The sequence below is a fragment of the Tupaia chinensis genome, unplaced genomic scaffold (assembly GCF_000334495.1).
Source record: "Tupaia chinensis unplaced genomic scaffold, TupChi_1.0 Scaffold000325_1, whole genome shotgun sequence".
NCBI classification, from domain to species: Eukaryota; Metazoa; Chordata; class Mammalia; order Scandentia; family Tupaiidae; genus Tupaia; species Tupaia belangeri.
Genome location: NW_006159819.1, coordinates 337,912 through 353,314, shown reverse-complemented (window position 1 = coordinate 353,314; position 15,403 = coordinate 337,912). Strand labels below are relative to the sequence as shown.

The 15,403-nt window shown below is 35.7% G+C and overlaps 2 protein-coding genes across 2 annotated transcripts; one reads left to right on the top strand and one right to left on the bottom strand.

Moving 5' to 3' along the window:
• Positions 1–5,674: 5,674 nt before the first annotated feature.
• Positions 5,675–6,625, bottom strand: LOC102479447 (olfactory receptor 52A1). The gene has a single exon (XM_006151732.1). It carries the CDS (start codon positions 6,623–6,625, stop codon positions 5,675–5,677), a length of 951 nt encoding a protein of 316 aa, XP_006151794.1.
• Positions 6,626–11,859: 5,234 nt separating this feature from the next.
• LOC102469729 (ADP/ATP translocase 2) lies at positions 11,860–12,773 on the top strand. Its single transcript, XM_027773132.1, has one exon. It carries the CDS (start codon positions 11,883–11,885, stop codon positions 12,771–12,773), a length of 891 nt encoding a protein of 296 aa, XP_027628933.1. The 5' UTR covers positions 11,860–11,882.
• The last annotated feature ends 2,630 nt before the right edge of the window (positions 12,774–15,403 follow it).

The following is a 15,403-nucleotide window of genomic DNA, read 5'->3' as shown; positions in this document are numbered from 1 at the left end:
CACATTTCAAATTTTTTTCCTAATATGCATAGAATGGTGGCAAACAACCCAAACCTGGCCTGGTGACTGTTTTTTTACTGCCCACTCACTAGTAATTTAGGTTACTGAGGGACATTTGCAACTAATTTAATACTAAGGAAATTCTAACTTCTAGCCACACTTATGCAAAATGTCACCCTACAGGGGAAAAACAAAACAAAACAAAACACCTGCCTTTTACTATTCTAGTTAGTAGAACAATGAAATTAGATAAAAATTTACAATAGTCCTATGTTGAACTCCATTCATAAAATATTATGTAAAATAGGTTTTCTCTCTTGTTATTTAAATACCTATATAATATTCACAAATTTACTCATTTTCCCACAAATCCTAATATGTTTATTATTTGGCCATATATGTACAAGTTTTATAAACCCAGGCTAAAACATGAAGCAGATACTGATTTACTTTTATTTCTCAGGTTATAAAAACATTTCCTATTGATAATACAATTCAATTATATCTAATAAAGATTCATTTGTAAACCAGTATCAAAAGATTCAACAAGCTAGTTTGTATATTTATAAGATAATCTTTCTCAGAAGTAGATATCTCATGAGACCATCTACAAAACAAACCAGAAACCCACCCACTATGTGAGATGCAGTCTAGTAAGTCTTATAAAGGAACTGATTTTAATCTGATAAAACAGAATTAAAATGTTCCTGTAAGAGCAAACAAGCAGAATGCTTGTTAAGGCACTAGACTCCAACTGGGAGAACCATGGTTCAAGTCTCAGACATGGTGGCTTAAAAATCATGCTAAGGCACTAGACTCCAACTGGGACAACCATGGTTCAAGTCTCAGACATGGTGGCTTAAAAATCATGCTGGGCACATGTATGTGCATGCCCAAAATCCCAGGATGAGAATGGAGAAGAGATATGGGCCTGACTATACTCTTCAGGGTATGATTTTTTACCTTCCCTCTCTCTGTGTCTGTCTCCCTAGTGAGCTCATGTGCTCTTTGGCAAAAAAACTAAAAAAAAAAAAAAAGTAATTACATACATGTGAATATTTTCCATAATATTCAAGCCATGATGAATGAGAGGTTTTCCAAGAATAATAGACTATTCCTAAATTCTCGGGTCATTAATCTTATAACATCACTTCATCCTTTCACTAACTTATAAACTTCACTCACTGAAAACCATAATCTTCTATGCCTGCTAGAAATATGCTGATTGAGTAGCATGTGCATGGATACATATACACCCGAACACATACAAACACAGGCTGTCTTTTGTAAAGAAAATACCTCCAATGACACATTATGAATTTTAGAATTAAGTCTAAGAACCATGCATAACACTCATGGCCATATTTTTTTTTCTTATATTCCCTGTCATCCTATATTTTATCTAACATTAAATAAAATATTTATTTTATGATTTTCTATTTATACTTTATTTCTATACCTATATGTGTGGTACAGTAAGGTTTTACCTAGCATGCATGGCAAGTGTGACAATCAAATCATGAATATGACCATATACCTCATCTTCAACAAAGAAAATCATATTTTGTGTGCAACTTTGATTTTTACCATTTTTGTGTGCACTTTTGATTTTCTTTTCAAAGATAAGTACATAAGATACTCAATTCTTTTATATTCCATAAACTATTTGTCTTGTTTCAATGCATTTTATTCATTTTGGGACCAGCAGCTGGCATAATTGGTATGTCGATGGACTCCTATGCTGTCCACAGTGGTTTGAATCCTAGACATAGTGGCTTAAACTCATGCCAGGTGCATGTGTGTGCCTGCTCAAGATCCAGAGAGGAAAATGGAGAAGGGATTGCCGAGTGGCCATACCCCTGGAGTGTTATTTCTTGCTTTCTGTCTCTCTGTCTCTCTCTTTCATGAGAGGACATGTACCCTATAGCTAAAAAATCTCCAAAATAATAAATATATAAAATAAATTAATTAATAAATACATATTCTGCATTTGCTAATATTGTTTTTCTTGAACATTTAAATTGTATGTCTAAATATGTGAAATTATCTGAAAATACATTCTCAAGTAGAACCTTCCTATATCTTCTGTCTGACATGATGTGCTCTAATCTCCTTGCACTATTTCTCATTCCACAACAGCCAGCCTAGGCTACTAACTGAAACAGAAAATATGCCAAACCTGGCTCTCCTCACTGCTTTTAGTCACATTTCAGTTTTTCATTCTATTTGAAACCTCAAATTCCATGCTTACCTAATCTCTTTGTTTCTCCATCTCTGTCATTATCACAGAAATGTAGTGATACAAATTCATAAAACTGAAGCACTCTCTCAGATTTACCAGTACAGCACAATTCTCTAACTTAAGGTTTATAATACTGTAAGCTTCTAATAACATGATGAATAATAAAGACCTAATGGTAGAAGTAGCGGGCAAGGTATTGATGCATAAAATACAGCATGTGAGTTCTCATGATGTTTGTTCCTGTAACTATCTGAATGACTTTGAGGATGTATTTAAACTATTAGAGTTCATTGTTTCATCAGATTATTGTAAGAATGCAGTCAACGTGGACCAACATATTGCATAATGATTGCATCACTGGACTCCCACATACTTGACCACAGTTAAAGTCCCAGACTAGGTAGCTTCAGACTTGTGCCAGGTGCATGTGTTTGTGTGTCTAAAATCCTGAGAGGAGAATGGAGGAGAAGGGATTGTGGGGTGCCCATCCTATTGGGGGATGATTTCTCACTTTTTGTCTCTCTGTCTCTCTGTGACAAGGGAACACACCCTAATAGCCGAAAATGCTCTATCTTACCTCTCAAAAAAGAAGACAGTAAACATAAACTCCACAGAGTTTGATTTATTTATTTATTTTTGATTGGGATGACTAAGAAACAAGGAAAGTTAAAATACATGTTTTTTTTTCAGTAACTGGACATTCTAGACTTGACTGCATTTAAATAGTGACAAAATCATAATCCTTCAAAAGAAAGATTCTTAAGCAAAAAACACAACCAGATAATTTTTTAAAAGGAAAATGAGAAAGAAGCAGTATTACATACTCAGTATTGTACTCTTTTCATATTTCTCAATTACATTACCCAGTTTGGATCCACAGCTACATTGACTGATAGACTCACAAGCTCTGATGACATAAAAATAAGCTACTCATGTAGAAAATTTCATAAAACAATTAGGTAGAATACTCAAGTATTTCAAGTAGTGCACATGTCTTTTGTTTTAAGATGGCCATTGCTGTACAAAGATGAATAGATTGAGGTGTTTATCAAGATGGATTTTTTAAACAAAACATTTTTACCACATGAATGCAGATTTGCTTGGTCTTTGCTCCATAGACAAGTGGATTGAGAAATGGAGGAACCAGCAAGTAGATGCTAGAAAAAAGGATATGGATATAAGGGGGGAAAAAGAAATTATGTACATCTGAATATTTTCCGTAATATTCAAGCCATGATGAATGAGAGGTTTTCCAAGAATAATAGACTATTCCTAAATTCTCAGATCATTAATCTTATAACATCACTTCATTCTTTCATTAACTTAAAGACTTCACTCACTGAAAACCATAATCTTCTATGCCTGCTAGAAATATGCTGGTCAAGTAGCATGTGCATGGACACATAAACACTCAAACACACATAGAAACATAGGCTGTATTTTTGTAAAGAAAATATCTCCAATGATACATTATAAATGTTATAATTAGTCTAAGAACCATGCATAACACTCATGGCCATATTTTATTTTCTTATATTCCCTGTCATCCTTTATTTTATCTAACATTAAATAAAATATTTATTTTATGATTTTCTATTTATACTTTATTGCTATACCTATATGTATGGTACAGTAAGGTTTTACCTAGCATGGCAAGTTTGACAATCAAATCATGAATATGACCATGTACCTCATCTTCAACAAAGAAAACTATATTTTGTGTGCACCTTTGATTTTACCTTTTTTATGTACACTTTTGATTTTTTTTCTAAGATAAGTGCATAAGATGCTCAAATCTTTTATATTACATAAACTATTTGTCTTGTTTCAATGCAGTTTCATCATTTTGGGATCCGCAGTTGGCATAATTGGTATGTTGATGGACTCCTATGCTGTTCATTGTGGTTTGAGTCCCAGACATGGTGGCTTAAACTCATGTCAGGCGCATGTGTGTGCCTGCTCAAGATCCAGAGAGGAAAATGGAGAAGGGATTGCCGAGTGGCCATACCCCTGGAGTGTTATTTCTTGCTTTCTGTCTCTCTGTCTCTCTCTTTCTAGAGAGGACATGTACACTATAGCAAAAAACTCTACAAAAAATATAAAAATAAATTAGTTAATAAATGCATTTCAGCATTTGCTAATATGTTTTTCTTGAGCATTTAAATTGTATTTCTAAAAATGTGAAATTATCTGAAAATGCATTCTCAAGTAGAACCTTCCTATATCTTCTGTCTGTCATGATGTGCTCTAATCTCCTTGGCCACTATTTCTCATTCCACAACAACCAGCCTAGGCTACCTAACTGAAACAGAAAATATGCAAAGCAAGGCTCTCCTCACTGCTTTTAGTCACATTTCAGTTCTTCATTCTATTTGAAACCTCACATTCCATGCTTACCTAATCTCTTTGTTTCTCCCTCTCTGTCATTATCACAGAAATGTAGTAATACACATTCATAAAACTGAAGCACTCTCTCAGATTTACCAGTACAGCACTATTCTCTAACTTATGGTTTATAATATTGTTAAGTTTCTAATAACATGATGAATAATAAAGACCTAATGGTAGAAGTAGCGGCCAATGTATTGATGCATAAAATACAGCATGTGAGTTCTCATGATGTTTGTTCCTATAACTATCTGAATGACTTTGAGGATGTATTTAAACTATTAAAGTTCATTGTTTCATCAGATTATTGTAAGAATGCAGTCAACGTGGACCAACATATTGCATAATGATTGCATCACTGGATTCCCACATAGTTGACCACAGTTAAAGTCCCAGACTAGGTAGCTTCAGACTTGTGCCAGGTGCATGTGTTTGTGTGTCTAAAATCCTGAGAGGAGAATGGAGGAGATGGGATTGTGGCGTGGCCATTCTATGAGGGGATGATTCTTCACTTTCTGTCTCTCTGTCTCTCTGGGACAAGGGAACACGCCCTAATAACAGAAAATTCTCTATCCCACCACCAAAAAAAGAATACAGTAAACATAAACTTCACAGAGTTTTATTTATTTATTTATTTTTGATTGGGATGACTAAGAAACAAGGATAGTTAAAAAACATGTTTTTATTCAGTAACTGGACATTCTAGACTTGACTGCATTTAAACAGTGACAAAATCATAATCCTCCGAAAGAAAGATGTGTAAGCAAAAAATGAAACCAGAAAATTTGAAAAAGGAAAATGGCAAAGAAGCAATACATATTCAGTATTGTACTCTTTTCATATTTCTCAATTTTATTACCCAGTTAGGATCCACAGCTCTATTGACTGATAGACTCACAGGCTCTGATGATATAAAAATAAGCTACTTGTGTAGAAAATTTCATAAAACAATTAGGTAGAATACTCAAGTATTTCAAGTAGCGCACATGTCTTTTGTTTTAAGATGGCCATTGCTGTACAAAGAGGAATAGACTGAGGTGTTTATCAAGATGGATTTTTTAAACAAAACATTTTTACCACATGAATGCGGATCTGCTTGGTCTTTGCTCCATAGACAAGTGGATTGAGAAATGGAGGAACCAGCAAGTAGATGCTAGAAAAAAGTATATGGATATAAGGGGGGATGTGAGAGCCAAACCTGTGTGTGAAGAAGGAGAAGAAGGCAAGGAGATAAAACTGCAAGAAGACACAAATGTGAGCAATGCACGTATTGAATGCCTTAACCCTAGCCTCCTTCTGGGGCAAATGAAACACTGTGATAAAGATCTGCATGTAGGACAACATGATGAATATGAGATCAAATCCTGCAACAGTGAAGGCTACAAACAAACCATAGACCTTGTTGACCCATATATTTTCTACAGCTAGTTTCACAATGGCCATGTGCTCACAGTAAGAGTGGGAGATGACAGTCGTGTGATAAAATTGAAGCTGAGACTTGATCAGGACTAAGCCAGGGGCTCCTAGCATGGCAGGCCTCAGGATTGCCACAGTCCCTACTTGGATGACCAGTTGGTGGGTGAAGATGGTGGCATGTCTTAGTGGATAACAGATGGCCACATAACGGTCTAGAGCCATGGCAAGCAGGATGCCTGACTCTATACCCTGAAATGTGTGGATGAAGAACATTTGAAGCAAACAGGCATCAAAATAGATTTCTGGTGCGTGAAACCAAAAGATTCCAAGCATCTTGGGTATAATGCTGCTAGCAAGTGCAATATCTGTGGCTGCTAGCATGCCCAAGAAAATGTACATGGGCTCATGGAGACTGTGTTCTGATCTGATGATGATCAATAAGAAGCCGTTTCCAATTATAGCAAAGAGATACATGGCACAGAATGGAATCCCAATCCAGCACTGCACAGATTCAAGGCCTGGGATTCCCACTAGTGTCAACACAGAAGGCATGAAGATTGTGGTGTTATAAATGGTCATGGTTTCCTTGAGCTTCTGGAGGGAAATAAAAGAAATGTCTCAGTCAATGCCATAGTTTTTATTCCAGTGAGTCGTCAGAAAGTCATGACACATTTTTGTATAGAAAAACATGAGAAAATACATCATGACTTTTCTGACTTCCTGCTTTTATTCAGTAATATCAAGCATGTTTAGTTGAAATAGAACCCTTACATTTTATCTTTCATCTTATTACTGAAGGAAAAAGACAATTTCATAAGGTCATATCACTGTTTTCAGGGAGAGTGTCAAGAAATTCTGCATAAATGAGCTGTTATATGTGTCACAGGCTGAGTCCATTCGGTCCAACTAAAACTCCTCTGTAGGCTAGGGGTTAAGTTTCTGGTATGTTATCATTCTTTTTATTCCTGTGAATAGGAAATTATAGAAAAAGCAAACTTGCCTACTTTGCACAAAAGCAGTTTAAAAAAAAAAAAAAACGCTAGAGGGCTTTTACACTCTGGAAAGAGAAAAAGAAAGGACGAGAGAAAGAAAAAATGAAATGAGATTTCATTTCATACTCCAATCCTTCTCCATCTCCATTTTACGTTTAAGAATTTGGGACATGCACACACACACATCAGAATATTTTTCAAACTGCTGTGTCCAGGACTTAAATCTTACAGTTAGTCACTTGAGATCCAGCTGCCTGTACTACCACACTGTTCTGAAAACTACATTTTAATCAAAGTTTAATGAATCTGTCCATTCCCCACATTCCACCTACCTCCCAGATTCTCTATTATTCCAAGTTGTCTTGATATCAGAAAGAATTTGCACCAACAGGTTCTCAGAATCTGACCAGTGTATTACTGTAAGTTTCTCTAGGAAAGAGAATAAAGATTTAAAAAGTAGATATCCAGTGAGTTATATATTTATATATCTATAGCTTTATTTATCACGTTTACCAGGTGTGAAACTGGTTGTCCTTCCAGGTAAGTGTGCAGGAAGTGCTTTAGAAAAGATCTTTCAGGGACCAGCAGTTGGCGTAATGGCTATGTCGCTGGACTCCCATGTAGTTGACTGCAGTTTGAGTCCTGGACTCCATTGCCTAAACTCATACTGTGTGTGTGTGTGTGTGTGTGTGTGTGTGTGTGTGTGTGTGTGTGTATCTGTGTGTCTGTGTGCATGCCTGAGATCCTAAGAGAGAAATGATTGCAGCATGGTCATCATCACTGGGGGATTATTTCTCGCTTTCTGTCTCTCTGTCTTTCTCTGTGTTTCTGGCAAGTGCCTGCACCCTATAGCAAAAACCTCTTTCTCTCTGCCAAAAAAAAAAAAAAAAAAGAAAAGAAAAGAAAAAAAAAACTATTTCAAATCTATATCTATATAAACTTTGACTAGTCAGAGCAAAATCTCGTTGTTACTTTTTAAATAGCAACTAAAATTGTATCTTCTTTTTTCTTTATTTCTAGCCAAAGAAATCCTTAAACTGAGTCTTATTCTTAAAATATTTTAACTTATGTACTCTATCTAGAAGAATACCTAGAAAGGAGGAATCTCAGGGAGACAAGACTGTGAACAGCACAATGTATTGACTGAGTTCATTATACAGTGGACCAATTCCTTATCAACTGTACTTACAAGATTCTGGAAACATGAACAATCAACCCAACAAAAAGCTAGATTACTGAATTTAAACTCTTCAGGCTATCATTAAAATGAGATTGGGTCAATAAATACTCATTAGTTCTTAATGTAGTATAGGTAATTGAAAAGCTTGTATAGTTTATTTATTTATATATTTATTTTGAGCTCAGGCATTAGAACAAACAAGTAAATAAAAGGTTGAAGGATAAATTAAAGGAATTAAATATAGAAATGGATAGGTAAAATAGAGAAGAAATTTGCAGACACCAGAAATATTTCAGAAAAGAGGTGAAAATAAGTGAAGAAGACTTCATCATTAACTATTAAATTTTCTGAAAACTTGGGTTTTTATAATACCCTATCAAATTTTTTCTGATGAAAATGATCATCCAAAAATGACTTATTTTGATGCAGGAAATTCTAAAACAATACATTACAGAAATTTTTGTGGTTCTGTGAAAAGAAAAAAAAGATTAGATTTTATTCTATTCTTTCTCAGACTTTCCAATAAAGTCGCTTTTGTTAGCAAGCTCACCTCTTAGATAAGTACGGATTCAAAGTCACCCATATGACAGGAATTCAGGAAGCAACTGTAATTAATATTGCTAAACCCTCAGGTGAAAAAAATCACATTACAAGGGGGGAATTATGACAGAAAGTCTATATCAATGAATTTTTTGTATGATAAACAAGTTAGTCAACTAAGTTCTGTGATTTCTACCTATGCCTATATACATAATTGTATGAAACTCCCACCCATAGATCACTTTAAAAGGAGCAAAAATCTTTCCCTCCTTAGGGTAATCAGAATTAAAACAAAGAGTCTTTTAAGAACAAACACAGGTGTCTGACTTACTCAAGAGTAAGAAGTTGAGGGTGACCATTACCTAGTAGGTAGAGGTAGAATGATGGCAGGTGGAGGAGTCTGGGTAGTTGGCTGGTAGAGTATAGAAAAATGCCTAATAACAAATTATGGAGATTAGTTTAGGAATAATAGACTTACACCCTAGTTGTTGCAGTGTGTGTGTGTGTTTGTAGGATAGAAAGGGAGTTTGTGTTGTTCTTACCAGATTCTGCAAGGGTATTGCCAGTTTTTCATATCAATTTCACTCATCAGACATCATTTTTTTCTCTTTCATGGATTCCAGTCTCATTTTCTGAAGTTCTGTGATCTTCAATGGCTTTACTTTCTATCTGCACTCTCTGGAACAGATCCCAGTTAACATTAAGTCTAATCCATGTGATGTGAGGACATTCACGAAGAGATACTGTTGACGTCACTGGGATTACTTTTCACACTTTCTTTGTCTCTGCAATGCAGATGTTCTTCTTCTGTAAGTCTGTCTGAGACCATTTTTGTTCTCATTGTCCAGCAGAACTCATTGTAAGTTCTGCTGCATTCTGGAACACGGCATAAATTTCTGGAGCTCGAACTAGAGAACGCTTTAATTTTAATGTTCACTAATGAATGTGTGGAAGAGTAGGAGGAGACATTATAAACTTGGAATGAAAGATTGCATGGAGAGTAGCCAAAACCATGAGGGACCCAGTAGATTTTAAGTCAACCCTCTTGGGTTCATCCACAGTCAGTATCCCTGTAGTTATTTCTAGAATTGAAGAAATTTCTTCTCTCTGTCCTTTTCCCCATAGTTAAAGACAGAGAAATTGATATGCAATTTTCCTTTTACAAGTTATTTCCTTTTCTGTAGTTCTTATTTTCAAAATTTAAATTCCGCTTAAATTCAGACATGTTTCTAAGCCAATTCCATACTACTTAAATAAATATACTTGTGCTATTTCCTTCGAGTGCAAAACTGTTTTTCTCTAGCCAGCTCACTGCAAAAATAATTTCTCATTTTTCATACATTTCCACCTTGGTCTTCTTCACTCTCATTTTTCCATGGTTTTTATTTTATTCAATCTCTCATTGTTGATTTAGGTGAATTCTCAGAGGAATCAGCTATTATTATTTCCAAAAGCAACCTCTAAATGTCCACATAATTACTTCCTTTCTTATCAATTACTGATAGAGTAGCAATAAAATATTTTTAAAAATTTTAGTTTGTTTTGGATCTATGAAATTAAAGATCAGTTATTAAGTAAAATTATTTCAGGATTGTTTTGCATTATTGATGAAAATGCACTTTTATCATTATGAACTATCTCTTATAATACTCCCTGCTTTGATCTTTAATATGCCTATACTGGTAAAGGAATTTTAACATCCATATGAATATTCCTGCAATTTTCTATTTTTCCATTTACCTTATATATACCTATAGCTACTTGACTATCTTTTATTGACAGAAGGCATGTACACTTACCAAAGACAGAGAGAAAGATAAAGATAGAGACAACACCCCCCAATGGATGTATAAAAATCACAATACATTTTTTTCCCCTTTATTTCTCTATCTCATTAGGATTTGGGGCACACATGCTCACATATGTAGCATGTTTTATCAAGCTACTGAAGATGGCATTTGAACCACAATCAGAGAAGTAGAATCTGACACTCTATGTAAGGGACATAATCACTGAGCTGTGGGCTGGCACTCATTTTTATTTATTTTATTAAGGCATATATATATATATACACACACACACATATACATATTCATATATATATAATTTGGTAATTACTGACTTGTTCTGCATCACTATCATTTCAAAAAATTACACTGGGTCAGCCATGTAGCCCAGTGGTTGGAACAGGCAGATCCTTCATAGTTTAATGCAGTTTGAGTTCTGACCCATTTGCTTGAAGAATACTCTGGGATTGTGTATGTATGCCCAAGGTTCTTAACAGGATGGAGAGATGGAAAAGAAGGGATTGTGGCATGGTCATGCCTACTGGGGAGGAGAGTGCTTTATCTCTCTTCCTCTCTCTCTCTAATGCATGTACATGCCTTCTGATGATTCAGAAAAATCACATAAATGGTTTGGCTAGTATATATTTTTCAACAACATGTCATTTCTCATTAAATGAAAATAAAGCTGGTTCTACAATGGCCAGTCCCATAATTTCTCCTAAAGCCCCCCCCTTTTTTTTTTAATCTCAAAAACCAGTGTTGTCTCCATATCACAAGTGGTGTTGTTATTGTAGGTTAGTTGTTCAGAGGCTGTTTTATTGCCCACTCCCTAGTAATATAGGTTAATGATAGACATTTGCAACTAATTTAATACTAAGGAAATTCTAACTTCTAAGTGCATTTATGCAAAATGTCACCCTACAGGAGAAAAAAATTAAAAAAAGACCTGCCTTTTACTTTTCTACCTAGTACAACAGTAAAATTAGATAAAAATTTACAATTGTCATATGTTAAACTCCATTCACAAAATACTATGTAAAATATGTTTTCTCTCTTGTTATTTAAATACCTATATGATATTCACAAATTTACTCTTTTTCCCACAAATCCTAATATATTTATTATTTGGCCATATATGTACAAGTTTTATAAACCCAGGCTAAATCATGAAGCAGATACTGTTTTAGTTTTATTTCTCAGGTTAAAAAAACATTTCCTATTGATAATACAATTCAATTATATCTAATAAAGATCCGTTTGGCCCAGAGCCCCAGAGTCTAAGAAGGTTCTCAGCCCAGGCGCGTCCAGCAGTCTCCTGCCTCCTCTTTCCTTTCAACATGACAAATGCTGCCGTGTCCTTCGCCAAGGACTTCCTGGCAGGTGAAGTGGCCGTGGCCATCTCCAAGACCATGGTAGCGCCCATCAAGCGGGTTAAGTTACTGCTGCAGGTGCATCATGCCAGCAAGCAGATCACCACAGATAAGCAATACAAGGGCATCATAGACTGTGTGGTTCCTATCCCCAAGGAGCAGGGAGTCCTGTCCTTCTGGCATGGTAACCTGGCCAATATCATCAGATACTTTCCCACCCAGGCTCTGAACTTTGCCTTCAAAGATAAATACAAGCAGATCTTCCTGGGTGGTGTGGACAAGAGGACCCAGTTTTGGAGCTACTTTGCAGGGAACTTGGCATCCGGTGGTGCTGCTGGGGCCACGTCTTTGTGCTTTGTGTACCCTCTTGATTTTACCCCTACCCGTCTAGCAGCTGATGTGGGTAAAGCTGGAGCTGAAAGGGAGTTCAAAGGCCTCAGCGACTGTCTGGTTAAGATCTACAAATCTGATGGGATTAGGGGCCTGTACCAAGGCTTTAACGTGTCCGTGCAGGGTATTATCAAGTACCGAGCTGCTAACTTTGGTATCTATGACACTCCAAAAGGAATGCTTCCAGATCCCAAGAATACTCATATCTTCATTAGCTGGATTGCACAGTTTGTCACCGCCGTTGCCGGATTGACTTCCTATCCGTTTGACACTGTTCGTCGCCGCATGATGATGCAGTCGGGGTGCAAAGGAACTGGTATGTACATGGGCACGTTTGACTGCTGGAGGAAGATTGCTCGAGACCAAGGGGGAAAAGCTTTTTTCAGGGATGCATGGTCCATTGTTCTCAGAGGGATGGGTGGTGCTTTCGTGCTTGTCTTGTATGACGAAATCAAGAAGTTCACGTAAGTTATTTCCTAGTTTTTTTTTTTCTCCTGTGAACAGGCATGTTGTATAACATTTCTTAAGCATTTTTGACAGTCCTTTGACTGTCTATCACTGGCAACTATTTACTGGTTGGAAATGGGAAGCAATAATATTCATCTGACCAGTTTTCTCTTAAGTTATTTCCATGATGATGATGATGGGACTCAATAATATTTTTTATTTCAGTCACTCCTGATAAATAATAAATTTGAAGAAATAAAAAAAAAATAGATCCGTTTGTAAACCAGTCTCAAAAGATTTAACAAGGTAGTCTGTATATTTATAAGATAATCATTCTCAAAAGTAGATATCTCATGAGACCATCTACAAAACCAATCAGAAACCCACCAGCTATATGAGTATGTCTAGTAAGTCTTATAAAGGAACTGATTTTAATCTGACAAAACAGAATTAAAATGTTCATATAAGAGCCAACAAGTAGAATGCTGGTTAAGGCACTGGACTCCCACTGGGACAACCATGGTTCAAGTCTCAGACATTGTGGCTTAAAAATCATGCTGGGCACATGTATGTGCATGCCCAAAATCCCAGGATGAGAATAGAGAAGAGATATGGGCCTGACCATACTCTTCAGGGTATGATTTCTCACTTTCCCTCTGTCTCTGTGTCTGTCTCCCTGGTGAGCTCATGTGCCCTTTGATGAAAACCTAAAAAAAAGAAAAGGAAAAAGAAATTATGTACATCTGAATATTTTCCGTAATATTCAAGCCATGATGAATGAGAGGTTTTCCAAGAATAATAGACTATTCCTAAATTCTCGGGTCATTAATCTTATAACATCACTTCATCCTTTCACTAACTTATAAACTTCACTCACTGAAAACCATAATCTTCTATGCCTGCTAGAAATATGCTGATTGAGTAGCAGCATGTGCATGGACACATAAACACTCAAACACACATAGAAACATAGGCTGTATTTTTGTAAAGAAAATATCTCCAATGATACATTATAAATGTTATAATTAGTCTAAGAACCATGCATAACACTCATGGCCATATTTTATTTTCTTATATTCCCTGTCATCCTTTATTTTATCTAACATTAAATAAAATATTTATTTTATGATTTTCTATTTATACTTTATTGCTATACCTATATGTATGGTACAGTAAGGTTTTACCTAGCATGGCAAGTTTGACAATCAAATCATGAATATGACCATGTACCTCATCTTCAACAAAGAAAACTATATTTTGTGTGCACCTTTGATTTTACCTTTTTTATGTACACTTTTGATTTTTTTTCTAAGATAAGTGCATAAGATGCTCAAATCTTTTATATTACATAAACTATTTGTCTTGTTTCAATGCAGTTTCATCATTTTGGGATCCGCAGTTGGCATAATTGGTATGTTGATGGACTCCTATGCTGTTCATTGTGGTTTGAGTCCCAGACATGGTGGCTTAAACTCATGTCAGGCGCATGTGTGTGCCTGCTCAAGATCCAGAGAGGAAAATGGAGAAGGGATTGCCGAGTGGCCATACCCCTGGAGTGTTATTTCTTGCTTTCTGTCTCTCTGTCTCTCTCTTTCTAGAGAGGACATGTACACTATAGCAAAAAACTCTACAAAAAATATAAAAATAAATTAGTTAATAAATGCATTTCAGCATTTGCTAATATGTTTTTCTTGAGCATTTAAATTGTATTTCTAAAAATGTGAAATTATCTGAAAATGCATTCTCAAGTAGAACCTTCCTATATCTTCTGTCTGTCATGATGTGCTCTAATCTCCTTGGCCACTATTTCTCATTCCACAACAACCAGCCTAGGCTACCTAACTGAAACAGAAAATATGCAAAGCAAGGCTCTCCTCACTGCTTTTAGTCACATTTCAGTTCTTCATTCTATTTGAAACCTCACATTCCATGCTTACCTAATCTCTTTGTTTCTCCCTCTCTGTCATTATCACAGAAATGTAGTAATACACATTCATAAAACTGAAGCACTCTCTCAGATTTACCAGTACAGCACTATTCTCTAACTTATGGTTTATAATATTGTTAAGTTTCTAATAACATGATGAATAATAAAGACCTAATGGTAGAAGTAGCGGCCAATGTATTGATGCATAAAATACAGCATGTGAGTTCTCATGATGTTTGTTCCTATAACTATCTGAATGACTTTGAGGATGTATTTAAACTATTAAAGTTCATTGTTTCATCAGATTATTGTAAGAATGCAGTCAACGTGGACCAACATATTGCATAATGATTGCATCACTGGATTCCCACATAGTTGACCACAGTTAAAGTCCCAGACTAGGTAGCTTCAGACTTGTGCCAGGTGCATGTGTTTGTGTGTCTAAAATCCTGAGAGGAGAATGGAGGAGATGGGATTGTGGCGTGGCCATTCTATGAGGGGATGATTCTTCACTTTCTGTCTCTCTGTCTCTCTGGGACAAGGGAACACGCCCTAATAACAGAAAATTCTCTATCCCACCACCAAAAAAAGAATACAGTAAACATAAACTTCACAGAGTTTTATTTATTTATTTATTTTTGATTGGGATGACTAAGAAACAAGGATAGTTAAAAAACATGTTTTTATTCAGTAACTGGACATTCTAGACTTGACTGCATTTAAA